We start from the raw sequence: 27,972 nt of genomic DNA, 5'->3' as shown, positions 1-27,972 counted from the left end.
TGGCAGATAACCACTAAAGCATAAATTGCATCAGCCCTTAAAATCTGTTGTGAGACAGAGAATGTTCAATTGTAAATATCTAGGTGTGGTGCTTATCATAATTCCAGCACATGGGAGGACTAAGGGTAGCCTGGGTTATATAATGAGACCCTATCATCTCCCCACTCCCCTAAATCATCAAATTTTAATCAAAAGACTGTAACTACCAAAAAAAAAAGAGCTTAATTAGCCACAGCCAGCACATTCTATTCTAAACCCCTTCTTGGCTTGAGCAGATACCCAATACCCTAGGAATCTCTCTGCTCTGGATCTTGTCATGGTCCTTTGTTTCAAGACCATTGGCCAGCTTTTATAGCTGCATTGTCTGGTGCAATTCTTCTCATACCTTGGCTTGAATTGCCTAATGAAGGAAAAAAGCTTATCGACATATACCCCTTGCCAGCCTGTTTCCCACCTTCACCTTATGGCCATTAAATAGATAATAAAGTATATACTGTGCTCTCCTGTTCTAAGGCATCCTGTTTGTGGAGAGCACTTTAAGTGGAAGGCGTGAAATGACCTTAGATTTAGTTGATGAAGCCTATGAAAGTGTGAGTTCAGACTATGAAGTGAGGTTGCAGCTCAGGCAGTTGTGTGGAAACACACAACCTTACCATTCATTCATTCACTCATTCATTCATTCATTCATTCATTCATATTATTAGGTGCCTACGGGGTGTCAAATGTAAAACCAAGCCTGCAAAGTTGGGTCAACTCTTAAGTATTTGAAAGTAACATTTGATAGAATATACAGGTGAGATTAGTAATGCAGGTAGTCTGGTAAGGGCTGCCATTCCCAAACCTGAAGAACAAGCAAAACCATCCCTACCAATAACAGACTTCAGTGGGAGAAGCACAGAAGGGTCTTTTTTCAACTCTGTGAGGAGTTTTGTTTGTAGCTATGATTGACCCAAGAGCAAATCACTAAAATGAATGAACTTTCCCAAGCAACAAAGGGAGTAAGAGAATACCAGAGCAACATCCTGAGAAACTAGGAGGTAGGCAAATCCCTGAGAGGCAGACAGAGAAATGGGCCATGACTAAGTTCTAAAGATGACAGCTTTTCCCTCACCCTTCTTTCCTGAGACAAAAGACTAGTAGTTTAAAACAAAGGCCTCACTCTGTCACCAATAGGATTCCTCATCTATTGGACCACAAAGCATGGATTAAGACAGGTTCACCAAGTCGTGGGGCTATCAGTTACCTTGTCTTTGTTCAGATTGACCAGCTCTAAGTTAGGGGAGGAAGAACTCTCAAAGATACTTAAAACCTGAGAGGAGAGAGTGAATTTTGTACTCTGGAGTTCCTCTTTGCTATGTTCTCTCTCTCTCTCTCTCTCTCTCTCTCTCTCTCTCTCTGTTCTTCCATCTAATAAAAGTCTTCACTGTGAATAGAATTCTGTGAGGAGACAGGTTGGTGTAACTGTGATAGATATTTAAACAGAAGATCTTGAATTACACACCAAGAACTTTCCAAAAAAGCTCTTAATTCTCCTTAATACATATGGCTTGATTTAAACCTTTCAGTTATTTTGCAATAGTAGGCAAGGGGATCTTTCTAGGCCATGTACATCAGACTAAAACTATTTGTTTCTGAGTTTGGGAAATCAGAATGTCTAGTAGAAGGATTTATGTTTTAATTAATTGAACAAGAATAAAGCCAACTGACTTAGGTAGTGATTGTCTAGCCAAAGAACGTGAATGCTTTGGTTTAGGCAAAAACTTTATGTCCATTTCCAGATGGGCTAGTTTTCACAGATTTCAGTGCTAATAATCAACTTTTCCAAACGGTTACTTTTCAGTTCGAAACCCAGAAGGACAGATAAAACTTTATTCCAAAGGAGCAGATACTATTTTGTTTGAAAAACTCCATCCTTCCAATGAAGACCTGCTGTCCTTGACATCAGACCATCTCAGTGTAAGTGCCTCGTGTCAGTTCAGCTCAGGAGCTGCCTTTACAGCCCGACGGTTAGGACTTGCTAACAAATATCAGCAAAGGAGCTGACTTCTGAAATGCAAGTCCACCGGGGAGCCATCCCACAGAGGGCAGTCCCTGATGGTCTAGGAACAGGCTCACAATCAGAGTTTTAGCATAGGTGGGTTATTACAGTGGAGAAAGCCACATGGTTGGGTGAGCTCAGGGTCCCTCAGGGCTCCTATTTTATGGCTGTGTTTCGATGGAGACGAAAGAATGGTCTCTGGAGCCAGCTTTCCCTTTAAGATTTCTTTCATTTTGGCTACAAATTGTGAGCCCCTTATGTGCTATGGATGCTCAACCCACACATTCTAAGACTTGTCTGATTTTTTTCAGGAACTTTCTAAAGGGAGTTCCTTTGCTCTTCTCTCAAGAGCAAGGGACTGTGAAGTAATAGGGACATGTTGGGTTTAAACCTGGCATCTTAGTGTCATGTTAACAGTTTATTTGAAGTTCTGGTTGACCCCTGTGGATGTTGCAGAGAATGGTTCAAAAATTTTATTTTATCCATTTTTATTCCTCCATTAAAATTATTGATGATTCAAGTTCTTTTGCTGGATGTTGTTTTTATTATAAAACATCCCCTTAAGACCTCTAAAAACAGAAAATGTAAATGCTCTGCTGACTTTAAGTTTAAAAGTGATGGTTTAGTAATAATTGTTATAAACATAGCTATTTTTTCATTTTTAATAGAGCATTCTTGATTTTTCTTTTAATGTCTTCCAGAGATTGAAATGGTCTTTTAGGGTTTTTGGTTACTAAAAAAATATATTAGAGTGATAACTATATGATTTTATCATTGCTCAAACACCAAGGCACTAGATATTTGGTAGTTTCTTTTGGGGCAGGCGTGGGAGAATTGTTTTTAGGGCAGGCCAACAAGACCTGTTTTTTTTTGCATTCATATTCCTTTGGCTTCTATGTTCTATGCCTTTACATTTGTACCTAATTATTGATTTTGGATAGTTTTATGATAGGAAAAGTCCTTGCTCAAATAACCATTTTGGATTAAGTGTGTGTTTCATGACTAATTAGATGACTTAAGTCATCTGTCCCCTTTTCTAGTGTCCTCTTAGAGTGGATTCACCGTTGTGCAGAACAGAATGGGAGTCAGTGGCAATGCCCAGTGGGGTTTCCTGTTAAAGTCAAAGACGTGTCTGTGTGACTCAAGAAGACAAAAAAAAGGTTTAAAGGCAGTAATTAGATTTCCAGACCAGAAGGGGATGCAGTGGTCTTGGAAGAGGGGGTTTGTAAATGTGAATGCAATGTCTGAACTGCTACCAACTACCTGGTGATGAATTCACTTAATGTTCCTTATGGTCTTTGTGGGCTAAAGCACATCTTTGCACCATGCACTTCCTTTTTCTTTTTACTAATCAGGGTGCTTTGTGATTTAGCACATGTCTGATCATAAAACTGTATCTGCACTGTACATCAGAACAATAGAGAAATCATGCTTAATGACCAGCAGGGCCTGAAGGAGCAGAAATGGCTATTAAAATGTTTTACTTGTAGTTTGGAGGCCCATAAAATGACCGCTGAAGGCAGAAGTGACATGTGAGGTTTTCAACATTACCCCCAAAATCAATCTACTTGTGTTTCTAGCTATTGCAGCTGTGCAAGACACATAGCAAGCACTAATATCTTGCCCATCACCCCTCTTAGAAGGATAAAAGTACCAGAAGTGTCATGGAGATTGTCCGCTTACCAAGTGTTCTAGTTTATTTGGCTTTTATTTCCAGGTCACTCCATCACTGGAAATGACAGGGCAGGAATTCAAAGCAAGAACCTCAACCCCTGCTTGTTGGATTCCTCTCTGGCTCACCCTGGCTGATGCTTTCTTACATAGCCTGGAACTACCTGCATAGGGATGGTCCTGCCCACAGTGGGCAGGGACCTCCTGCCTTAGTTAATAATCAAGACAACCTCCTATAGATATATCCAAAGGCCAGTTTGATCCAGGCAATTCTTCTGTTGAGTATTTCCTCTTAGATGAGTCTAGACTGTGCAAGTTGACAATTTATACTAACTTAGGAAAAACATGACTTCCTAATATTTGATTGCTTATTACAATAGCTCCATATAATATACTATAATTTCTAACAAATAATTAATGTTTGAGCTGGTCTGATTTGATGATGATATCTTCAAGATTTCAAACATTGTTTTATTATTAAAGATAAAACCAATGTAATTAAAAAAGGGAAACATGTCACAGAAGAGTCTAGAGTCTAAAGATCAAAGACAGCCCCGAAAATATCACTATTTGCAGATGATATGATAGTATATTTAAGTGATCCCAAAAGTTCCACCAGAGAACTACTAAAGCTGATAGACAACTTCAGCAAAGTGGCTGAGTATAAAATTAACTCAAATAAATCAGTTGCCTTCCTCTATACAAAAGAGAAACAAGCCGAGAAAGAAATTAGGGAAACGACACCCTTCATAATAGACCCAAATAATATAAAGTACCTCGGTGTGACTTTAACCAAGCAAGTAAAAGATCTGTACAATAAGAACTTCAAGACACTGAGGAAAGAAATTGAAGAAGACCTCAGAAGATGGAAAGATCTCCCATGCTCATGGATTGGCAGGATTAATATAGTAAAAATGGCCATTTTACCAAAAGCAATCTACAGATTCAATGCAATCCCCATCAAAATACCAATCCAATTCTTCAAAGAGTTAGACAGAACAATTTGCAAATTCATCTGGAATAACAAAAAACCCAGGATAGCTAAAGCTATCCTCAACAATAAGAGGACTTCAGGGGGAATCACTATCCCTGAACTCAAGCAGTATTACAGAGCAATAGTGATAAAAACTGCATGGTATTGGTACAGAGACAGACAGATAGACCAATGGAATAGAATTGAAGACCCAGAAATGAACCCACACACCTATGGTCACTTGATTTTTGACAAAGGAGCCAAAACCATCCAATGGAAAAAAGATAGCATTTTCAGCAAATGGTGCTGGTTCAACTGGAGGGCAACATGTAGAAGAATGCAGATCGATCCATGCTTATCACCCTGTACAAAGCTTAAGTCCAAGTGGATCAAGGACCTCCACATCAAACCAGACACACTCAAACTAATAGAAGAAAAACTAGGGAAGCATCTGGAACACATGGGCACTGGAAAAAATTTCCTAAACAAAACACCAATGGCTTACGCTCTAAGATCAAGAATCGACAAATGGGATCTCATAAAACTGCAAAGCTTCTGTAAGGCAAAGGACACTGTGGTTAGGACAAAACGGCAACCAACAGATTGGGAAAAGATCTTTACCAATCCTCCAACAGATAGAGGCCTTATATCCAAAATATACAAAGAACTCAAGAAGTTAGACCGCAGGGAAACAAATAACCCTATTAAAAATGGGGTTCAGAGCTAAACAAAGAATTCACAGCTGAGGAATGCCAAATGGCTGAGAAACACCTAAAGAAATGTTCAACATCTTTAGTTATAAGGGAAATGCAAATCAAAACAACCCTGAGATTTCACCTCACACCAGTGAGAATGGCTAAGATCAAAAACTCAGGGGACAACAGATGCTGGCGAGGATGTGGAGAAAGAGGAACACTCCTCCATTGTTGGTGGGATTGCAAACTGGTACAACCATTCTGGAAATCAGTCTGGAGGATCCTCAGAAAATTGGACATTGAACTGCCTGAGGATCCAGCTATACCTCTCTTGGGCATATACCCAAAAGATGCCCCAACATATAAAAAAGACACGTGCTCCACTATGTTCATTGCAGCCTTATTTATAATAGCCAGAAGCTGGAAAGAACCCAGATGCCCTTCAACAGAGGAATGGATACAGAAAATGTGGTACATCTACACAATGGAATATTACTCAGCTATCAAAAACAACGACTTTATGAAATTCGTAGGCAAATGGTTGGAACTGGAAAACATCATCCTGAGTGAGCTAACCCAATCACAGAAGGACATACATGGTATGCACTCATTGATAAGTGGCTATTAGCCCAAATGCTTGAATTACCCTAGATGCCTAGAACAAATGAAACTCAAGACGGATGATCAAAATGTGAATGCTTCACTCCTTCTTTAAAAGGGGAACAAGAATACCCTTGGCAGGGAAGAGAGAGGCAAAGATTAAAACAGAGACTGAAGGAACACCCATTCAGAGCCTGCCCCACATGTGGCCCATACATATACAGCAACCCAATTAGACAAATGGATGAAGCAAAGAAGTGCAGACCGACAGGAGCCGGATGTAGATCGCTCCTGAGAGACACAGCCAGAATACAGCAAATACAGAGGCGAATGCCAGCAGCAAACCACTGAACTGAGAATAGGACCCCCGTTGAAGGAATCAGAGAAAGAACTGGAAGATCTTGAAGGGGCTCGAGACCCCATATGTACAACAATGTCAAGCAACCAGAGCTTCCAGGGACTAAGCCACTACCTAAAGACTATACATGGACTGACCCTGGACTCTGACCCCATAGGTAGCAATGAATATCCTAGTAAGAGCACCAGTGGAAGGAGAAGCCCTGGGTCCTGCTAAGACTGAACCCCCAGTGAACTAGACTGGTGGGGGGAGGGCGGCAATGGGGGGAGGGTTGGGAGGGGAAAACCCATAAGGAAGGGGAGGGGGGAGGGGGATGTTTGCCCGGATACCGGGAAAGGGAATAACACTCGAAATGTATATAAGAAATACTCAAGTTAATAAAAAAAAAAAGACAGCCCCGAAAACTCATACTTGTAGTATCTTTTATTCATTTCTCTTCCCTTTCCTTCAAAGGTGATTATCATAACCACAAGGAGCAGACCTGACTTCCCTTTCTCAACTATTTAGCATTGACATATTCACCAGATATTGCTCTTAGCTTTTATTGTGGAGCTTTTCAAGTATATGAAAAAGTCGGACTCATTGAATTTTCACCAAGGATGCGTAACTACTGGGGGTGTGTGTGTGAAAAGGCTTGGAGAGAGAGCCTGCTCTAGTTCACAAAAGAGCTTTCTTTCTTTGCCTGCCTAGCTGTGACTCATGTCTTCATGACTGGGACAGGAACACCTCCTACAGGTAGAGAACACTTGGTTTCAATGTATAGATACAATTGGCTCCAACACCATCTCTCTCTTCCCAAGTAGGACACACTTCAGTAGGCATTTTCAGCTGTTTTTAGGGGGAAAGCTAGGGTCCCGTATGTCAGACCTCATAGGCTTAACATAAATCACAACTATTCTCTTCCATGTCTGAGGAGGTACAGAGTTAGAGCCAGGACAGTGAGGTGGTGCTCTTGGGGGAAAATGGGTGTGAATGAAACAGTCACCATGTTGTGGGGACTTTCACTGTGCTTATTGTTGTCTACCGTCCCTAAGATTGTGTCTTCTCTCACAGGAATTTGCAGGGGAAGGTCTCCGAACTTTAGCAATTGCTTATCGAGAGCTTGATGACAAGTACTTTAAAATGTGGCAGAAGATGCTTGAAGATGCAAATTCTGCCATCGCTGAGAGGGATGAACGGATATCTGGGCTGTATGAAGAAATTGAAAGGGATTTGATGGTATAAGTTCGGAAGTGCGATGCTCTGTGCTTACTTAAGTCATTGGCTAAGTATCTTGCATGTAGCACATGGTTCTCTTTCAGTGATGGGTCACGCTTTATATGCTGGGTTCCAGATTACTATGTGTGGCTCAGCAAATCGAGCAAACTGGCTTTGTTAGCAGTAAAGTAAGCAATGGAAGTCTTCCCAAAGTAAAGGATTGTAGACTTCCTATTTACCGACCCCTAGTTGATCTTTGATACAACATATTCAGTTTCTACCTCTGCTTTCTCATGCACATTTTTAGAGCAGAAACAATTTATATAGAGAGCAGAGCTCTGAACTATTCTAGATCAGGAGTCTCTGATGACGACTTAGAGTGGGGTCTAAAATACACCCAGGAGGAGTAGAAAGCAGGGAATAATCAAACTCAGAGGTGAAATCAACCAAGTAGAAACAAAAAGGACCATACAAAGAATCAATAGAACCGGGGCTGGGGATTTAGCTCAGTGGTAGAGCGCTTACCTAGGAAGTGCAAGGCCCTGGGTTCGGTCCCCAGCTCCGAAAAAAAGAACCAAAAAAAAAAAAAAAAAAAAGAATCAATAGAACCAAAAGCTGGTCCTTTGAGAAAATCAACAAGATAGATAAACCCTTAGCCAGACTAACCAGAGGACACAGAGAGTGTGTCCAAATTAACAAAATCAGAAATGAAAAGGGAGAAATAACAACAGAATCAGAAGAAATTCAAGAAATCATCAGATCTTACTACAAAAAGCTATATTCAACAAAACTTGAAAATCTGCAGGAAATGGACAATTTTCTAGACAGATACCAGGTACCAAAGTTAAATCAGGAACAGATAAACCATTTAAACAACCCCACAACTCCTAAAGAAATAGAAGCAGTCATTAAAAGAGCCCATGTCCAGATGGGTTCAGTGCAGCATTCTATCAGACCTTCATACCAATACTATCCAAACTATTCCACAAAATTGAAAAAGACGGAGCGCTACCAAATTCCTTCTATGAAGCCACAATTATTCTTATACCTAAACCACATGAAGACCCAACAAAGAGAACTTCAGACTAGTTTCCCTTATGAATATCGATGCACAAATACTCAATAAAATTCTTACAAACTGAATCCGAGAACACATCAGAACAATCATACATCGTGGTCAAGTAGGCTTCATCCCAGTGATGTAGGGATGGTTTAATATATGGAAAACTATCAATGTAATCTACTATATAAGCAAACTGAAAGATAAAAGCCACACGATTGTTTCATTAGATGCTGAGAAAGCATTTGATGAAATTCAACAACGCTTCATGATAAAAGTCCTGGAAAGAACAGGAATTCAAGGCCCATACCTAAACATGGTAAAAGCCATATACAGCAAACCAGTAGCTAACATTAAACTAGAGAGAATCTTGAAGCAATCCCACTAAAATCAGGGACTAGACAAGGCTGCCCACTCTCTCCCTACTTATTCAATATAGTTCTTGAAGTCCTAGCCAGAGCAATCAGATAGCGAAAAGAGATCAAAGGGATACAGATTGGAAAGGAGAAGTCAGAATATCACTATTTGCAGATGATATGATAGTATATTTAAGTGACCCCAAAAGTTCCACCAGAGAACTACTAAAGCTGATAAACAACTTCAGCAAAGTGGCTTGGTATAAAATTAACTCAAATAAATCAGTAGCCTTCCTCTATAAAAAGAGAAACAAGCTGAGAAAGAAATTAGGGAAACAACACCCTTCATAATAGTCCCAAATAATATAAAATACCTCGGTGTGACTTTAACCAAGCAAGTGAAAGATCTGTATGATAAGAACTTCAAGCCTCTGAAGAAAGAAATTGAAGAAGATCTCAGAAGATGGAAAGATCTCCCATGCTCATGGATTGGCAGGATTAATATAGTAAAAATGGCCATTTTACCAAAAGCAATCTACAGATTCAACGCAATCCCCATCAAAATTCCAGTCCAATTCTTCCAAAGAGTTAGGCAGAAAAATTTGCAAATTCATCTGGAATAATAAAAAACCCAGGATAGCTAAAACTATCCTCAACAATAAAAGGACTTCAGGGGGAATCACTATCCCTGAACTCAAGCAGTATTACAGAGCAATAGTGATAAAAACTGCATGGTATTGGTACAGAGACAGACAGATAGACCAGTAAAATAGAATTGAAGACCCAGAAATGAACCCACACACCTATGGTCACTTGATTTTTGACAAAGGAGCCAAAACCATGCAATGGAAAAAAGATAGCATTTTCAGCAAATGGTGCTGGTTCAACTGGAGGTCAGCATGTAGAAGAATGCAGATCGATCCATTCTTTTTTTTTTCTTTTTTTCGGAGCTGGGGACTGAACCCAGGGCTTTGTGCTTGCTAGGCAAGCACTCTACCACTGAGCTAAATCCCCAACCCCAGATCGATCCATTCTTATCAGCCTATACAAAGCTTAAGTCCAAGTGGATCAAGGACCTCCACATTGAACCAGATACATTCAAACTAATAGAAGAAATAGTGGGGAAGAATCTCGAACACATGGGCACTGTAGAAAATTTCTTGAACAAAACACCAGTGGCTTAATGCTTTAAGATCAAGAATTGACAAATGGGATCTCATAAAGCTATAAAGCTTCTGTAAGGCAAAGGACACTGTCGTTTGGACAAAATGGCAACCAACAGATTGGGAAAAGGTCTTTACCAATCCTACAACTGGTAGAGGGCTTATATCCAAAATATACAAAGAACTCACGAAGTTAGACTGCAGGGAGACAAAATAACCCTATTAAAAATGGGGTTCAGAGCTAAACAAAGAATTTACAGCTGAGGAATATCGAATGGCTGAGAAGTACCTAAAGAAATCTTCACCATCTTTAGTCATAAGGGAAATGCAAATCAAAACAACCCTGAGATTTCACCTCACACCAGTCAGAATGGCTAAGATCAAAAACTCTGGCGACAGCAGATGTTGGCAAGGATGTGGAGAAAGAGGAACACTCCTCCATTGTTGTTGGGATTGCAGACTGGTACAACCATTCTGGAAATCAGCCTGGAGGTTCCTTAGAAAATTGGACATTGAACTACCTGAGTACCCAGCTATACCTCTCTTGGGCATATACCCAAAAGATGCTCCAACATACAACAAAGACACATGCTCCACTATGTTCATAGCAGCCTTATTTATAATAGCCAGAAGCTGGAAAGAACCCAGATGCCCTTCAACAGAGGAATGGATACAGAAAATGTGGTACATCTACACAATGGAATACTACTCAGCTATCAAAAACAATGACTTTATGAAATTCATAGGCAAATGGATGGAACTGGAAAATATCCTGAGTGAGGTAACCCAATCACAGAAAAACACACATGGTATACACTCATTGATAAGTAAATATTAGCCCAAATGCTCGAATTACCCTAGATGCATAGAACACATGAAACTCAAGATGGATGATCAAAATGTGAATGCTTCACTCCTTCTTTAAAAGGGGGACAAGAATACCCTTAGGAGGGGATAGGGAGGCAAAGTTTAGAACAGAGGCAGAAGGAACACCCATTCAGAGCCTGCCCCACATGTGGCCCATACATGTACAGCCACCAAACTAGATAAAATGGATGAAGCCAAGAAGTTCAGGCTGACAGGAACCGCATGTAGATCTCTCCTGAGAGACAGCCAGAATATGGCAAATGCATAGGCGCATGCCAGCAGCAAACCACTGAACTGAGAACGGGACCCCCGTTGAACGAATCAGAGAAAGGACTGAAAGAGCTTGAAGGGGCTTGAGACTCTATATGAACAACAACGCCAACCAACCAGAACTTTCAGGGACTAAGCCACTACCCAAAGACTATACATGGACTGACCCAGAGCTCTAACCTCATACGTAGCAATGAATAGCCTAGTAAGGGCACCAGTGGAAGGGAAAGCCCTTGGTCCTGCCAATACTGGACCCCCAGTGAACGGGATTGTTGGGTGGAGGGCGGTAATGGGGGAGGATGGGGAGGGAGACACCCACATAGAAGGGGAGGGGGAAGGATTTGGGGGATGTTGGCCTGGAGACCGGGAAAGGGAATAACATTTGAAATGTATAAGAAATATCCAATTTAATAAAGATGAAAAAAAAAAAAAGAACAATATCAACCAACCAGAGCTCCCAGTGACTAAACCACCATCCAAAAAGTACATATGGACAGACCTATTGCTCCAGCTACATATGTAGCAGAGGGTGGCCTTATTGGGCACCAAGAGAAGGAGAAGCCCCTGGCCCTTCCAAGGCTCGATGCCCCAGTGTAGGGAAATGTCAGGGACAGGAGGCAGAAAGGGGTGTGTGGGTGGGGGTATCCCCTCATAGAAGGGGCAAGGGAGATGGGATGGGGATTTATGGATGAGAAACCGGGAAAGGGGATAACATTTGAAATGTTAAAAAAAAAATCTAATAAAAGAAGGAAAAAAATCATTCTTCTCAGTGACCAAGGACATTGGTAACTAGGAGTAGTAGGAAGCAGGTCTTATTGTTAGGATGAAAATGGAACAATCTTCACTTTTTATTAGAGCACCTGCTGGCTTTTGTTTGATTGTTTGTTGAGAAGGGTTCCTCCGTGTAACAGCTTTGGTTGTCCTGGAACTCACTCTGTAGACCAGGCTGGTCTTGACCTCATAGAGATTTGCCTGCCTTTGCCTACCAAGTGCTGGGTTTAAGGGCATGCGCCACCACTGACTGGCTACCTGGTGGCCTCTTAGTGCATGGACGGCACCACCTTTTGTCCTTCAGCTTTTTGACTACCAGCTGAGGGCTTTCCTTTGGACCCCTCCTTTGCTGCCGAAAGTGGAGAAGCAGCCAGGGACTTCTTAAATCCTTAGAGGAGTAGCTTCTACTCATTTACGCAAACATGTCACCTGAGCATGCCATCTCCTCCATGGAAATGATACCTCCCTGGGCCTCTGTTATTAAGTTGGTTTGACTTAGAAACTTCCTTTCAGATGCCTACCAGCATCCGATTAATGATTAATTTATTTATACAATAGGGTATTTTCTATATCAACATTTTGTAAGCTTCCGTCTTCTCCTGTTCCTTGACCTTTAAACTGACTGAAATACAAATGTTGCTTGTGTTCCTTGTGTGTATTAACGTAAGTTATTCTTTACTCTCTGATGAAGCTTTTAGGTGCCACAGCTGTAGAAGATAAATTACAAGAAGGTGTTATTGAAACAATTACAAGTCTATCACTAGCCAATATTAAGATCTGGATTCTAACAGGAGACAAACAAGGTAATTGGGAAATAGGTGACAGTGATGTTTGAAGAGGGGAAATTAATGCTTTTAAAAAATGTTAACCAAAAACTTAAAACAATTCATCATTTTTCTAGTCCTCTATTTAGGAAAAGTTGAAATGTAAAAAGAAAGCTTTTAAAAAATATGAACTTATTATTTAAAGACTAACCAAAATTTAATTTTAAAAAGTAACAAGTAATAAAAAATAGTTTAATAAAAATGCAAAAACTAAAGTAACAAAAATAGCTTGCATAGTACATTCTCTGGTCAGCAGAGTTTCTGTACAGTTGCTACCCCTAGAGAGAAAAATTCTCCATATAGTTTTCATGTGAGCATTGTCCTATCAGTGTTGAAGCAAGGGTCTGGAGGCCTTGTTCTCACCTTCAGTTTCTTGATGGCTGGGAGCTGTGGAGATCTAGAATATCTCAGGGTATTGAGTAAACTTCCAAGAGGCTAAGTGCACCAACTGCTTCACGACTGTTTATGGACATGTTACTGTATTCAAGCAGCTGTACCAGTGCACCTGGCTGAACAGCTGTACCAGTGCACCTGGCTGAACAGCTGTACCAGTGCACCTGGCTGAATTCCAGGATTGCCTGTGAGAGCTGAACCTCTTTTAGGAATGACCAGACACTAAATGAGTCCTTAAGAAAGAAAAAAATAGTTTACTAAGTTTTTAATCTGTTGCTAATAATGAAAGCTTAGAATTTTATGCTCTGACGTTAGGAAACAAAATACTCAGCTAACCAGCATGTACTTTAAAGACTACATTCCTTGTGTTAGGTACCCTATAAAGCATTTAGAGGTTTGCAGATGAGATAAATCAATTTTCTATATAACTATATATAAATGCCTATATTCCCATTATCTATCTGTCTGCCTGCCTGCCTGTTGTCTGTCTGTCTCTTTGTAGTTCTATGTGTAGACCTAGGGTCTCACACATGCTAAGCAAGCAATCTTCCACTCAGTTGCATAGCCCATCCTTCCTTACCTTTTGTTTTGAGACATGGTCTTGCTAAATCACCAAGGCTGGCTTCAAACCCTCCACAGAGGCAGGTCTTGAACTTTGGAACCCCTATCTGGGCCACCAGGCCTACCTACCACCACTTCTGTTTTTCTACCTAAATTATTAATTACAAAATTAAACGGCAGAAAGTTGAAGCCTGTGGTACTCAATGGATACTTACTACATGAGACTTCCTGCAGCTGACGTGTCTTGGGACCTCAGCATTTAATTACTGCAAGTACCTATGAATTTACCATTGTTTATCCCATTTCTTTGCTTTATACAAAAGATATACTGAGATTTCATTATTTGTTTTGATTTAGGATAAGATGAGCAGTTCTGTAGATCTAACTAGTGTTTCATGATTCCATATTGTTAGAACCAAATGACTATAAAATCAAAGCAGAATTGCTGAGTATGGTATAATTCCCCATGGTCTCTGACAGAACGGTTCTGGGTGGTTCTTGAATTGACTATTAAACTCCAATACCTTTCATTAAGTGGGAAAACTATAAAAGGTTGCATGCATTTGCCTTCAATTACTAGTCTATCATATTAGATTTCCTATTAGTCAAGTTTAGCATCTTGACACTTGAATGAAGTTGATTGAGGTTTCTGGTAAAAGGTTTGTTTTATATTTTCTCTTCATTGCACTATGGGATCTTAGGGTATCTAAATGAGCATTGGTTTGGGAATCTAAAGGTGGTTTTGAAAACCAAATGAGACACCATGGATTCCTAGATGAGCTGGAGAGCAGCTCAGTGAACGGCAAATTTGGTTGTGGGTCCCAGGTCTCGGGCTTCTTTCCTGGTCAACTGTATTATAGAAAAGGTAACACAGTAACAGACGCCATTTTTTTTTTTTTTTTTTTTTTGTCTCAGAAACTGCCATCAATATTGGTTATGCCTGCAATGTGCTCACAGATGCCATGGATGCTGTGTTTGTGATAACGGGGAACACGGCCGTGGAAGTGCGAGAAGAACTCAGGTGTGTGTTGAAGGAAAGGGAGAAAGTCTGGGAGGGGGCGGGGCCATCAGGCATTTGGGAAAGGAAGTCAGTGTGCTGCAGTCCCCACCGTTCCTGTCTGTGTAGTGTCTCTGTATGCCTCCTTAGGTCTTGTTCACGATCATCACAAAAGGTTGGTATTGGCGATGTGGCGTTGCCTTTGGGCCTCCAAAGTTTCCCAGGCGTTTTCAGGGAAGAGTCTCAAGTCACATATGTTGTTCTTCAAAACGTTCCAGGCAAAAACCTGGAAGATGAAGTGACGATGAATGGCGGTGTCACAGAATGTGCGCTTTAAAAACACCCATTTCCTGGCTTCCTTCCATCTCCGAGTCAGGTCACTGGGGTGTGGAGTACTGGAATTAGTATTTAATAGGCACCTGCAGTTTGTGATAAGATAACTTTTGAAAACTCAGCTTGTGGGGAATAGCGTAGGAGGTCAGCCCAGCCTGCTGAAGAAGTGGATTGCTTGCTGTTTGTACAGCCGCCATCTACTGCCAGAAAACGCAAGAGTGCTTGCCGCCACTGGACATCACATTTGGAGAACTAATAGTCTTACTATCTACCCATTTATTATGCTTATTTTGTTACCTAATTTGAAAGAACATTAAAAATCTACACAAGTATTTTCCTCTAAATCTGAAAAGGGCTGGCTTGTAACAGCTTTGCTCACTGTACAGCTTCTCTGATCAAAGCTTGGTGCGCAGGGAAGGAAGTCTTAGTCGGCATTTAACCAACTGATATCTGTAGATATATTCTGCTGTTGTTTCTGCCTTATCCTGAGCAGAAACGAGCTCTCACGTGCTGGTGAGATGCTCTGATAGGAGAACATGTATGTCTTTGTCAAAAAAAAAAAAAAGGAAACTTCATTCATTATTACTGGTATATATTTTAATTATTTGTATAATTTTAAGAAAAGTATTATTTATTCATTAACAGCACACTGACCATGTTTTTATTGGAGTTAATGATTTTCAGATAAATTTTGTGTCATTTTTACAATAGAATTCATGGGGCCTTTGGGGGAAATAGCAATACTTTGATACTTAATTAAAATATTATTTTTAAAGGGAAATTGTCATTTATGTTCATACATATACATGAGCATATATAGAATTCTGGAATTTCTATACAGATTAAAAGACCAATAAATCAAAAGTCTTTTCCCCTATTTATTTTCTGGTATAATTAGTTAATTTGCATTTTAATGATTAAAATTTAAACAGCTTTTCCCCTCAACTAGCCTACACAAATAAATCAGAGATTTCAAAAGTAGCATTCCCAGGCCTCATTGTTAGACACACAGGTTTTAAATGTGTGTATTTATTTTAGGGAAAATGAATCATGAGATCCCTTTTTAAAACAACAATAAATCTTATGACATATGCATTGAATTTGTCCAGAGGCTGAGAGAAACAAAAACAAAAAACAAACCCAGAGCAGTGTTTAATGATGGTTTCCCCAGTACTTTTGGAAGTCTAAAAATTACAAACAGGCAACAAAAACCTCCCAAAGAAAACATTAGCATCAGTGTGAACGCCCAGGGATAGAGGCAGCAGCAGTGTGAACGCCCAGGGATGGAGGCAGCATCAGTGTGAACACCCAGGGATGGAGGCAGCATCTGTGTGAACGCCCAGGGATGGAGGCAGCATCAGTGTGAATGCCCAGGGATAGAGGCAGCAGGCAGTTTCAGCTGTGGCTAAGCACAGGACCCTGCTCATTTTATGTTAGGCCATGCTTGAAGTAGCAAACAATGCCTTCGAAGAAGTCATATTTCACTGAAGGTGGATCTCTCCAAAAACAGCTTGAGGAGGAAAGGATCCATCAGAAGGGGAAGTCAGGGCAGGAACTCAAAGGAGAAATCTGAAAGCAGGAACCTGTGAGGAAACCAGAGAGGAATGCTGTTTCCTGGCTTGCTCCATGGCTCACCTCAGCGAACTTTCATACATAGGCCAGCCCTACAGTGAACACGGCCTTCCCACATTAATCATCAGCAGAGACACCCCCTCACAGACATGGCCAAGATAATCACTTAGACACTCATTAGAGGAGCTCCGTGTTCCTGTTCTGCTCCCTAAGACAACTTTAACTCATCCTTTGAGACTTGAGGAAACTTTATTTTTTCTCTTAAAATACTCATTAGTAAAATTCCCAATTGCTAGGATTTAGAGTGATATTGATGCTATGCTTTTCAAGAGTCTAATTTGGAGTTCAAAACAAAGAGTTTAACTTCTTCGTTCTGTGTCTGGTTCCCTTCCCAAGCAAGGGATGTCTCTGAGTAAAGAGACGGCCCCTGACTTCATAGGAACATCTGGAGAAGGAATAGTTGAGCTAATACTTCACGATTTCATCCAGCTACAACTGGTTGGCTACACAGATGTCACAGCTGTCATTTCACAGAAGAAATGTGGGGGAATGTGTGTTATTTATGTACTCTTGTTGGTACCTTCAAATGTTAGAATTTTCCATAAGGCGAACTTAGCAATGTATTTTAAAAATATAGACATACATGCTTTTACCCAAACACCTGTTCTAGGGATTACTTCTAAGGATATAAATGAGCAACTGCATGAATATGTAGTTGAGGAAATATTTATTCCTGCACTGGAATAGCTCATATACCCTGTTCAGTCCTGTGATAGCCACATGTCCCTGGTCTACAGTTCAGTCCTGTGATAGCCACATGCCCATGGTTTACAGTTCAGTCCTGTGATAGCCACATGTCCCTGGTCTACAGTTCAGTCCTGTGATAGCCACATGTCCATGGTCTACAGTTCAGTCCTGTGTTAGTCAGGAAGAATTTTGTTAAAATACCATCATATTAGTAAGCAATGAAATACAAAATAGTCAATAAAACCAACTTTTATTAACTTTAGAAGATGGATGACATATTTAGTTAAAAATAAGATTATAAAATATGCACAGAATGAAATGTTTTGCCAATACACACTCATGCATGCATGCACAGGCATACATGGCACTGTACATGTATCCTCCTAAGTACCCTTTAAGCCCTGGAAAGTGTAAACCATGGTTGTTTTTAAGTAATAACTTCTAAGTTCTTCTAAGAACTAGTTTCTTTTCTTCTTTTTGGCTGCATCATTACTGAGTAGTAATATTTGTGTAGAATTTTAATGAGAAGAAAACTATTCGAAGGAAGTTATTTACATCTAAGTGTAGCATCTCACATTCCTCGGGCTGCCTAGCTCAGCTGACTGGTTGGCTTATTTTAACCCTGACTGGGAGGCCCAGCATGCTTTGCGTCTACCACGGAAACAATGTGTGATAGAAAATTCTGCTGGGAGAATGAACACCTTTCCAGAATGAATATGCTTTCTATGAAAATTGAGGGGAGAGAATTCCTAAGGAGAGCTATTGTTGGGGGGGGGGGTTCCCATTACATTCCAAGCCTTGGTGATTTATATCTAAGCCCATAGCCTTGGGGATTAAAATCATAAATTTGTGCCCTCCATGTTCTTGTGCTATGTTTTTGAGTTCATGCAAAAAAAAAAGTGTATTGAAAGAGCAGGATCTGAGGGAGTAGCCGTTGCATGGACAATACTCACATGCTTACAGTTAAATCTGTCAAATTCGATTGGATGTCGTCAACATGAATGAGTGATTTTTATGCACATGGCTTGCTTAGGGTTGTTAGCCAGTTTTGGACACATGGAACTGCAATTGAGTTGGTTCCCATTGGTTCTTTAGTGTTAGCATTATGCCCACAAGTCTACAGTTCAGCCCTCTGTTAGCCACATGCCCACGGTCTACAGTTCAGCCCTCTGTTAGCCACATGCCCATGGTCTACAGTTCATTCCTGTGTTAACCACATGCCCACAGGTCTACAAATAAGCCTTGTGCTAGCCACATGCCCATGGTAAACAGTTCAGTCTTGTGTCAACCATATGTCTATGGTTTACAGTTCAGTCCTGTGATAGCCACATGCCCATGGTCTACAGTTCAGTCCTGTGTTAGCACATGCCCATGGTCTAGAGTTCAGTCCTGTGTTAGCCACATGCCCACAGTTTACAGTTCAGTCCTGTGTTAGCCACATGCCCATGGTTTACAGTTCAGTCCTGTGATAGCCACATGTCCCTGGTCTACAGTTCAGTCCTGTGTTAGCCTCATGTCCACAGGTCTACAAATAAGCCCTGTGTTAGCCACATGCTCACTGTCTACAGTTCAGCCCTGTCAGTTTCTGAGATTATTTCATGGATTGCCTCATTTTAACAGGGCATGTATCTTCTGTCCAAGGAAAATGGACAATGAGGTTCGGTCAGACAAGAAAACTCATTCAGTGTTTCATTTCTGAGGCACCGGTCACATGTTTTCTTCTCAGAAAAATTCATTAAACTGTGACCCCACTACCTCCAAGCACCCCCATGAAGACACTAGGATTCCGTACCACCTCTTTAATCAGTAGAATCCTTAATCATGAGGACCTTTTGCAAATGCAAATATTTCCTGGGGTAGGTACTGAAAATAATTGTGTGATGTAGGCTGTTTATAAGGTATTGGCCAGTCAGGAGTCCTTTCGTGGAGCAAAACATAATACTGACTATGATATCATAGAGTCTTTAATGACAGTACCGACCAAACAGGCGACATCTTGATTTGAATTCCCAAGTTCTGTTCTTCTGGGTAAACTGTTTTAGCAGGTCAAGTTTCTTCTCATAAATTGCAACACTCTAGAGCACTACATTTTGACTCTGATGAGCATACTGGTGCACGCAGTTGCCTGTTTTCAGGGGGTTGATCTCCATCTAGGCCGGTCCCCAATTTCTGTCTTTAACAGTCTATGGGAGCAGTGAGGGATGCTGAACTGAAAGCTTGAACTAAAAAGTTCATTCGCTTTCTTCCTTCCTCACTGTCGGGAGGGTGGCGCTGTCTCCTTTATTGCCCTCTGTTGTATCTTACTCCAACCTAGAGATAGCCTGTGGCTGGCTGTATATGGAAAGCCATTTGTTTTGGTAACCAAGAACTAGGAATTCGAAGTCCTGGGTCTACCCTGGACTAATCAAGTGGCTAAAAGTCAGATAGCTAATCTGTCAAAGGCAGACCCAAGTTTCCAAGGAGCAAGCAAGCTCAAAGTACTAGCCTTTTTTTTTTTAACCAAAGTCCAAATTATTTTCCTTTAAACATAATGTCATCATTTAAATCTATTTCCTAACAGATCATTTTAAATTCTGGATCTAGAGTGCCAGGAAAGGACTGAGAAAACAACTTGTTCTTCCCACCTTCTTTCTCCTTTGTTGGTTGAATGCATGGCCGAGCACAGGCCTCCCTCTGCTTTAGTGTGCTTCTCACAGTATGGGCTATAAGTGCTACCATTAACTCAACCCTTCGTGTGGTTCCGCATTACAGCATTGTACTAAACTGCCCCTCATACAAAGCCTAGGTGGCATCCTCTAGGTGGCATCCTTTTTTTCTTTTTAGCATCTGTTTGTATTCTGAGGTCCCATAGTATGTGTGATGTCTGCACACTGTGTTGGTATTCTGTCTAAGCTCCACCCCCACAGCTATCTGGAAACAGCCAGGTATGCTCCGCCCTACAGTTGCCTAGCAACAGCCAGCTGTGTCTGACTACAAAGGGGGCTGCTTGCCTCCTTCTCTCCCTCTTACCCCTTCTTACTCTTTGTTCTTCTCTGTTCTTGCCTCCTTCCCACTCCCACCATGTGCCCATGGCCGACTACCTTTCCTCTCCCCTACTCTTCTCTCATTAAACCTCTCCACGTGGAACCACGTTGTCTGGATGTGTTCTGTCCGGGCACAGGCCGAGATTTAAACCCTAACACATTGTACAGTTCGTTTTCAGTGAAAGGTACTATGCATAGCTGTCTTCCCTCCTAGTGAATTGCATTTGCAAGAACCAGCTTGAGTTTGGAGAGCTGAGTACCAGGAAGCAAGGGAAAGGACAGCTATGAACACCCACCCAGGTCTTACAGTGTGCGAGCATTCCAGTCTGGCAGGGGAGTGAAGGCCTTCGAGGAGAGAGCATTAGCAATTTTAGCAGAGCATAAAAATTGTCCCTCTTCTGCCTGGAAAGGGGCTTGTGTCACATGTTAGGAAGATGTTGCTGGGGAAAAGCTCCTAAATAAGTGGGATTTCAGCCAATGTGTTCATGAACTTCACCCTCCTTTGGAATGTTTTCGTTTTCCAAGGGGGAAATAGAGGTTGAGTCATTTACATGGCAAATGGGAGCCTCATCAAACAGGAACCCCTGGGAGATGTTTTTTGCTTCAGTGCCTTCTCAGAGCCCAGTTTCTGGGATGTGCAGCACGGTTAGAGGCACACTCACGTCTCGTATCCTTTCTCCCATTCATCTTTGGCGCTGCCAGTTTCCATGACCATGACAAGCGTTCCTTGGATTGCTTATCTACTGAGGACGTCGGAGCCTTCTGCTCGCAACAGTAATTCTTTGTGCCTGCTCTGTCTCCTTCCTCACAGTGCGCTTCACACAGCCTCCTAACTTTACACATCCTTTTGTTTGTTCCTGCAAACTGCCTATTAACTGTCTGATACCATCCTTGGAACCAAGGGTGAGTGAAAGGCTTTTAAAAGTGCAGGCGCGATTTTGGTCCCAGACAGCAGACGGCAGTGTTGAGCCAGGAAACAAGGTGGCCTGCCTGGGCTTCTAGGTCTGCTTTTGTAGTTTGTACATAAACTTTTGGTGATGCATTTCTATATGCATCACTCTATTTTAAATAATTCAAAAGCTGAAGGCAGAACATTTGTTTTAATATGACCATTCTCTCCTCTCAGGGGAGCTTCATCATAAACTCATTGTAGAAAGTGTTTTCCATACTGGGTAGGACTTCAGGGAGACAGTTCATTTTGCCACAAGTCAAAACATCTGCTAATCTATTCTTCACTTTCTGTTTTCTTCTGGAATTCATCCACACATGTAGTGGTATTCTCATGTGCAGTGGCTGGCTTGGGCATCCTTCTGTGGGGACATATACTGATATTTCTGTGATGGAAGTTACTTGGTCACGCCGACAGACCTGCTGTTTATAACCTGGTCACCCACAGGTCTTCTGGGAGGGAATTTATCTTCCTTTTAAAGATGATCACATTTTTTAGGAGAACAGTAAAATGCCATTTCTAATGGGGTTATTTCGTCATATAAGATACTGATTAGTTCTCAGGCATTGCGGGGGAATTTGTAACAACCCCATGTTTGGTGTTTGTAGTTTCTTACAAGATCATTGTTATCATTTAAACGGATGGGGATTTTTTTTTTAACTTAAAGTATTCTATTATTGTATAATAATAAATGACATCATGTCTCTCTTTCAAGTTAAAAAATGTGTTTATAAGTAGACAGTCGTTTTTAGCCAGGTTATATAATATTGTATATAAAATTGATGAACGTGCGCGGACACATGCAGACACACACACAGACACACACACAGACACACACACACACACACACACTCACACACACACACTAGGAAGAAAGGGAGAGGGAAAATGGGAAAAAGGAGATAGAGAGGGAAGGAAGGGAGCACTGTGCAATGAGAAGGTTTCATTCATTGCCTTTAGATTTTGTTTAGCATATTGAAAAACACCGTTTTTTTCCCAGAGAGTAGCTCTTCAGCCTTTATACACCAAAGCTAGCAAGATTCCTTAGTTAAAACCAGTTTTTTAGGTAGCTTAAGATGTTTGAGATGACTCTGTTTTCACTATGTTTACTGGCCTATTTCCTTCACACACCCCCGCCCCCACTCCTGACCCCATGGAGCTTTGACAGGTACTGCTGTCTGTCCATGGGTTTGCTTGATGGACCTAATTCCTGGGCCTTGCTCTGAATAGTGATGGAATGAACTCTATTCTAGGCTGGCCTCTTGGTTTGGTTATAGATAAACTCTTGAGTGCTTTGTTATGCCTTTTTAATTCTTTTATTCTTTAAGGAAAGCAAAGGAAAATTTGCTTGGACAAAACACGAGTTTTTCCAATGGACATGCGGTTTATGAAAACAAGCAACGGTTGGAGTTGGACTCGGGTGCAGGGGAGACTGTGACAGGAGAATATGCCTTAGTCATAAACGGCCACAGTTTGGTGAGTTTGCCCGAGGCTATTCTTCCCTTTTTCTTTACTCCAATAATCATCTCTTTTGTGCTGCTGTAATGAGAGCCCCCTTTGTGTTTTTCAAACAAACGAGGCTGCAAGAGATAGGGCGTGCACAGGATTTCCTGTTTACAAAAGGAAAGACTTCCAGTGTGCCTCTCAGACATCATTGTTTGAAGGATCACACTGGATGTGAGGCTCTGGGGAAACAATTCGCAGGGAATCCATGAGTTTTGCCTAAACAGTCACTTAGCAGGATGCTTTAAGTGCGTTTGTAAGGGGCGGGGGGGGGGGGGGGGGCGGGGGGGGGGATGGCACCGCTTTCTCTCAGTGTCTGCTCTCGCTAATGCTTGTGATTTGCAAGTCATAACCTGACCTTCATAGAATTACCACGCCAAATTATTGCCATTAAGATACCTCTGGTGGTTTTTCTAAATAGCAACATTCTGCAGCAAAGCCAAACAATTTGATTTGATTAGGAAATCTGGTTCTTGTCATAATAGAATAAACTTGCAGTGGACTTCTAACGCAGTTCAGGTTCCAAGCACTGAACAAAACTCAAACCGCTCCTCCCGAGTCCCTAATTAGAATACAAAAGCCCTGACTGCAGTCTCGTGAAATTATCATTTATTCGTACAAAGAACTTAATCTCACATCTCTCGTTGGCTTTGATGCTCGCTTTTCACTGTGGAGTTTGGAAAATGAACGTTTGTTCTTGAAGACCGTTTCTTAAGTGGACAAAAGCAGTTGGATCTGAGTCTATTAGATTCCCCCTTGTGACCGACCGCCTGTTAGCTCCTAACGCTCTAAGCACTGTCCAGCTGGATCCCAGACGCAGCAAAGTGCTGCTTCCACACCGTGGAAAGTTACAGAGCTCAGCTGCAGGCCAAGCTCAGTCGAAAGTTGGTCCAGATGACATGAACTTTTCCCTTGCACAGATGAACACCAACTGAAAGCTACGTCTGCCTGCCGAGGTCTGGAGTTGAGTAGCCTCAGCAGCGTAGGATAGGATCCCTTAGGGGTTATGCTTTGACCATCCCTTGGGCTTGAAGAGGCCAGTGTGGGGGGTGGCGTGGGCTTTCCGGTGATAATCACCTACCCTGTGTTACTCTCTGTTGAAAGAAAGCTCTAAGCTAGACGTTCTTCAGGAGTCCTGTTTGCCTCAAAGCCCCGTGCTCATGAAACCATGAGATGTCCTCTCCAGTTATAGAGGACTGACCATATTTTTGATAGTACAGTGAGGTTTTAGTTTGTTTTCTCTTTAAATCATAGCTCCAGTTTTCTCAAATTCTGAAGCTTTTCTCAATGCAATCAGGCCTGTCTTCATTAAACCCAAGTCTACGTTCTACTTGCTGACAATATAGAAAAATGAACAGAGAAAAAAAAGGGGCCATTCTGAGCAAAAGAGCCAGTTATATGCCTTGTCTTCCAGAGCATGTGAGATATTTGAGAATGATGGTGCAGTTTTTCTGAGGCATATAGGTTTCGTATGAATTTTTTTTCTGTACCAGAGTCACAGTTTTGGACTCATTTACCCATCTACTGGCTCATACTGCCACCATTGTCTAGACTGACCGACCAGGTCACAGTGCTAGAGTGGCACAGAACTCAGATATGAATGGAGCATAGTCCTTGTTTGGGACAGTATAATTCTGATAGTCGTATGACAGGTACCACAAAAGGCGAATTAATACAATGCTTCTAGAGCACAGAAATAGACACATTTAATTATCTGTTTAAAGTATGAACAGAGGAGACTTTCTGGCAGTATGGATGTTATTGAGTAAAACTGATAGCAAATACAAAGGTAGAAAGGCAGTCTGGGAAACAGCGATAAGGCCTGAGGGGGATTATAAGAGCACCTAAAGGTGCTACTGAACACAGCCCCTGAAGATAGGCAGGCCAAACCGTACTGGTCTGTGAGTGGCTAAGGACTCACTCTAGGACTCCTATTACTCAAAAGTAGATTCACTAGTGTTCTTTGAATGTGTCTAATACAGAGTGCAATGTGAGATGTTTCTAGAAAGTTAATTGTCCAGTTACTCGGAGAGAATTGTGTTCTCTTTCCAGTAATTGCTTAGGGTATAGGAAGGCTCTTGGAATGTGGAACAAGGGTAGACATTGGTCGTGGAACCCAGACTGAGACATAGGTTGCCTGTCACTCTCTTGTTCAAACTCCTGATTCCAGCCACTGTGCTTTTCTAGGGACAGCCTCTGCTCATGTCCTTTTCGTCTTGCCTGTGCATTGGCATTCATGAACACTAACTGTACAAAACGGTGCAAAGGACACTAGCAGATCACCATTGGCAGTTCATCTGGAACTACTGAGATATCAGTAGTTTCTAGTTGTGGCTTCCACTGATTCTAGTAGTTCCTAGTAGAACTCTCCCAATATCTATCATAACAGTACCTTGCCAAGATGGCATCACAACATGTCAAGGTGGCACAGAGGGGACACGTCTCTTATTTTTACGTTAAATTCCCTTGAAACTTGACCAACAGCTCAATATTCATGTCTTCACTCTTGTTACTGCTTTTGTAACCCTGAATTGATGAAGTAATGAAATGGTTCTGAAATGAAGTCCGTCACGAACCGTGATATTTGCTTTGTAACTTACAATCGTCATGTGTTCTGTTTGTTTTGACGGCACAGGCCCATGCCCTAGAAAGCGATGTCGAGAAAGATCTTTTGGAGCTCGCCTGTGTGTGTAAGACGGTGGTCTGCTGCAGGGTCACTCCACTCCAGAAAGCTCAAGTAGTGGAGTTGGTAAAAAAGCACAGAAATGCTGTGACATTGGCCATCGGCGATGGGGCCAACGATGTCAGCATGATTAAAAGTAAGAGAATATTCTCTCAATGAGGGACACTGCACACATGGAGTCCTGCTTTTAGCATGTGATATGATGTAATAAAAATGTGCATTAATTTAATTTTACCATGGTTCTTTTATAAATTATACTTTTTGGGACCAGCACTTACAAACCTATTAGTACCTATAAGACATTTTTTCTTCAGTTAAACCACCTGCATATTTCCTAGTTTAGAAAATGACATTGCTTGCCTTCTACAATTTGAGAGGAAGAATCCACTCAGGGCAGGTGAAAGTAGTCAGGGCTGCATTCCTAGCCGCTGGGTTGGTCCCATCTTTGTTACCAGTGTAGATCACAAATTTCCAACCTTTTCCCAGCCCAGTTTTCCCTTAGGTAAAACTGGAGTCAATGCTTAACTATGTGACTAGTCCATGATATATGTGAAAAACTATAAAAATTATTATAGCTATACAATTACAAAATATAGCTGATATAAGAAAAGAAATAGTTTCTTAAAGATGCTGTGATTCTGTTTGGGGATAAACCCTTTTTCGTCGTCTATTCCCTCCTAGGTGCCCACATTGGTATTGGCATCAGTGGCCAGGAAGGACTGCAAGCGGTCTTAGCCAGCGACTATGCGTTGGCTCAGTTTAGATATCTCCAGCGGCTGCTTCTTGTTCACGGAAGGTGGTCCTATTACAGGATGTGCAAGTTTTTATGCTATTTCTTCTACAAGAACTTTGCGTTCACCCTCGTGCATTTCTGGTTCGCCTTCTACTGTGGTTTCTCGGCCCAGGTGAGTATTTCTCCTTGAATATCCTCCCGTGAATGACACTCTCTCTTCACACTGTCTTACTGATAAAGAAAAGACACTTTAACGCCTGATCCAGGACAGTATAACCATTTGGCAATTGAGTGTTAATGAACTTTGAATTCAACCCCCATAAAAATAAATGGGTAGCTGGAATTTTTCTGATGTATAGAATAACTAATTACTGCTTTTTGCGTATCTTTTAGCTTTTTATGAAATGTGTTGGTACGATAGCAGGTAAGCCTTTTGAGGAGTTTTTAAAATATATTTTTATTCTTTAAAAATCTCACGGGGTCATAGTACACCCACCTCATCCCAACTTCTTCCAGATCCCTTTCCACTCCACCTCCCAAATTTGTGTCTTAAAAACTTATCACTTGCCAAATCCAATTTGTGCTGCCCATAAACTCATGGGTGTGGAGCCATTCATTGGCACATGGTCGACCTACCGGGGCCGACAGACTTAAAGAAAACTGAGTTTCCCTTCACTCACAGCCATCAACTACTAAAAGCTCCTCAGCCAAGTTGATGGGCCATGAGCACCTCTTCTATCCAGGCCGGAATGGTGACTGGCCTGATCTTTGCAGGTGTCGTGCAGGTAGCCATAACTGCTGTGTGTTCATGAGTGCGGGGCCTTGTGTCCTGAGGAGACTGGTTTCTCACTGGCGTCTTCCTCCTTGTCCTGACCTCTGGCTCCTATGGTCTTTCTGCCCCTTCTTCCTCTGTGGTTCCTTAGGGAAATGGTATAATATAGATAGATGTGCCCTATTTATGGCTGGGCGCTCTGCAGACGCTCTACATTTTGATCAGTCGTGAGTTTCTGTATTAAGCGTCACCCACTGCACAGAGAAATATCTTTGATGTTTTCTGAAAGCTGCACTAACTGATGGGTATGGAGATAGGGATCAGAGGGCAATATGAGATTTCACCCCAAGGAGAAGTGGTTGATGCCCAGGCACTGGAGCCATCTGGATATCATCATGCCAGCTAAACTTCATCTATGGAGAGTGCTGATATCACGTAAGCACCATTGTGCATCCTTTGACCTTGCCATGCTGGCTGTTGTGGCTCATTAACTCAATGGGGAAGACGATTGCGTGCTCTGCTCCCTTGGCAGTGCTTGTAAAACCTTCAGATATGTGAGAGCTAATACTCAGGGGGAAGGCTTCAAGGTCAGTTCTAGCTTGATTCTTTCAAGTCCTGTTTCGGAAGTGTGCGCCGTCTCCAGCAGTAGGGTCTTCAGGTTCTGGGAGGCAATCAAGGGTAATGGCAACTGCTTATGTTATTTTGAAAGTCTCTTTGACTTACCTGGCCCACAACTATAGTGGAGGCTTCCTATGCACTAGGATTTTTGTTAGATTCCGTTTCATACAAACGCATGAAGAAATAGTTTCTAAAATTGGCAGAATACAGAAATGGATTTTTTTCTCCCCAATGAGGCTGTATAG

At 41.6% G+C, this 27,972-nt stretch overlaps 1 protein-coding gene across 4 annotated transcripts in view; it reads left to right on the top strand.

Moving 5' to 3' along the window:
* Window positions 1–27,972, top strand: part of Atp8b4 (ATPase phospholipid transporting 8B4 (putative)) — a 202,345-nt gene that overhangs the window by 143,433 nt on the left and 30,940 nt on the right. For all 4 annotated transcript variants that reach the window (NM_001430434.1, XM_087652116.1, XM_087652114.1 and 1 more), the window contains 7 exon segments: window positions 1,841–1,956; window positions 7,389–7,553; window positions 12,711–12,822; window positions 14,713–14,818; window positions 22,747–22,894; window positions 25,557–25,740; window positions 26,286–26,509. In NM_001430434.1, coding sequence (NP_001417363.1) covers window positions 1,841–1,956; window positions 7,389–7,553; window positions 12,711–12,822; window positions 14,713–14,818; window positions 22,747–22,894; window positions 25,557–25,740; window positions 26,286–26,509 — 1,055 coding nt within the window.

Source organism: Rattus norvegicus, chromosome 3 (genome assembly GCF_021556685.1).
Source record: "Rattus norvegicus strain SHRSP/BbbUtx chromosome 3, alternate assembly SHRSP_T2T, whole genome shotgun sequence".
NCBI lineage: Eukaryota > Metazoa > Chordata > Mammalia > Rodentia > Muridae > Rattus > Rattus norvegicus.
This window is presented reverse-complemented; position numbering and strand designations above follow the sequence as displayed.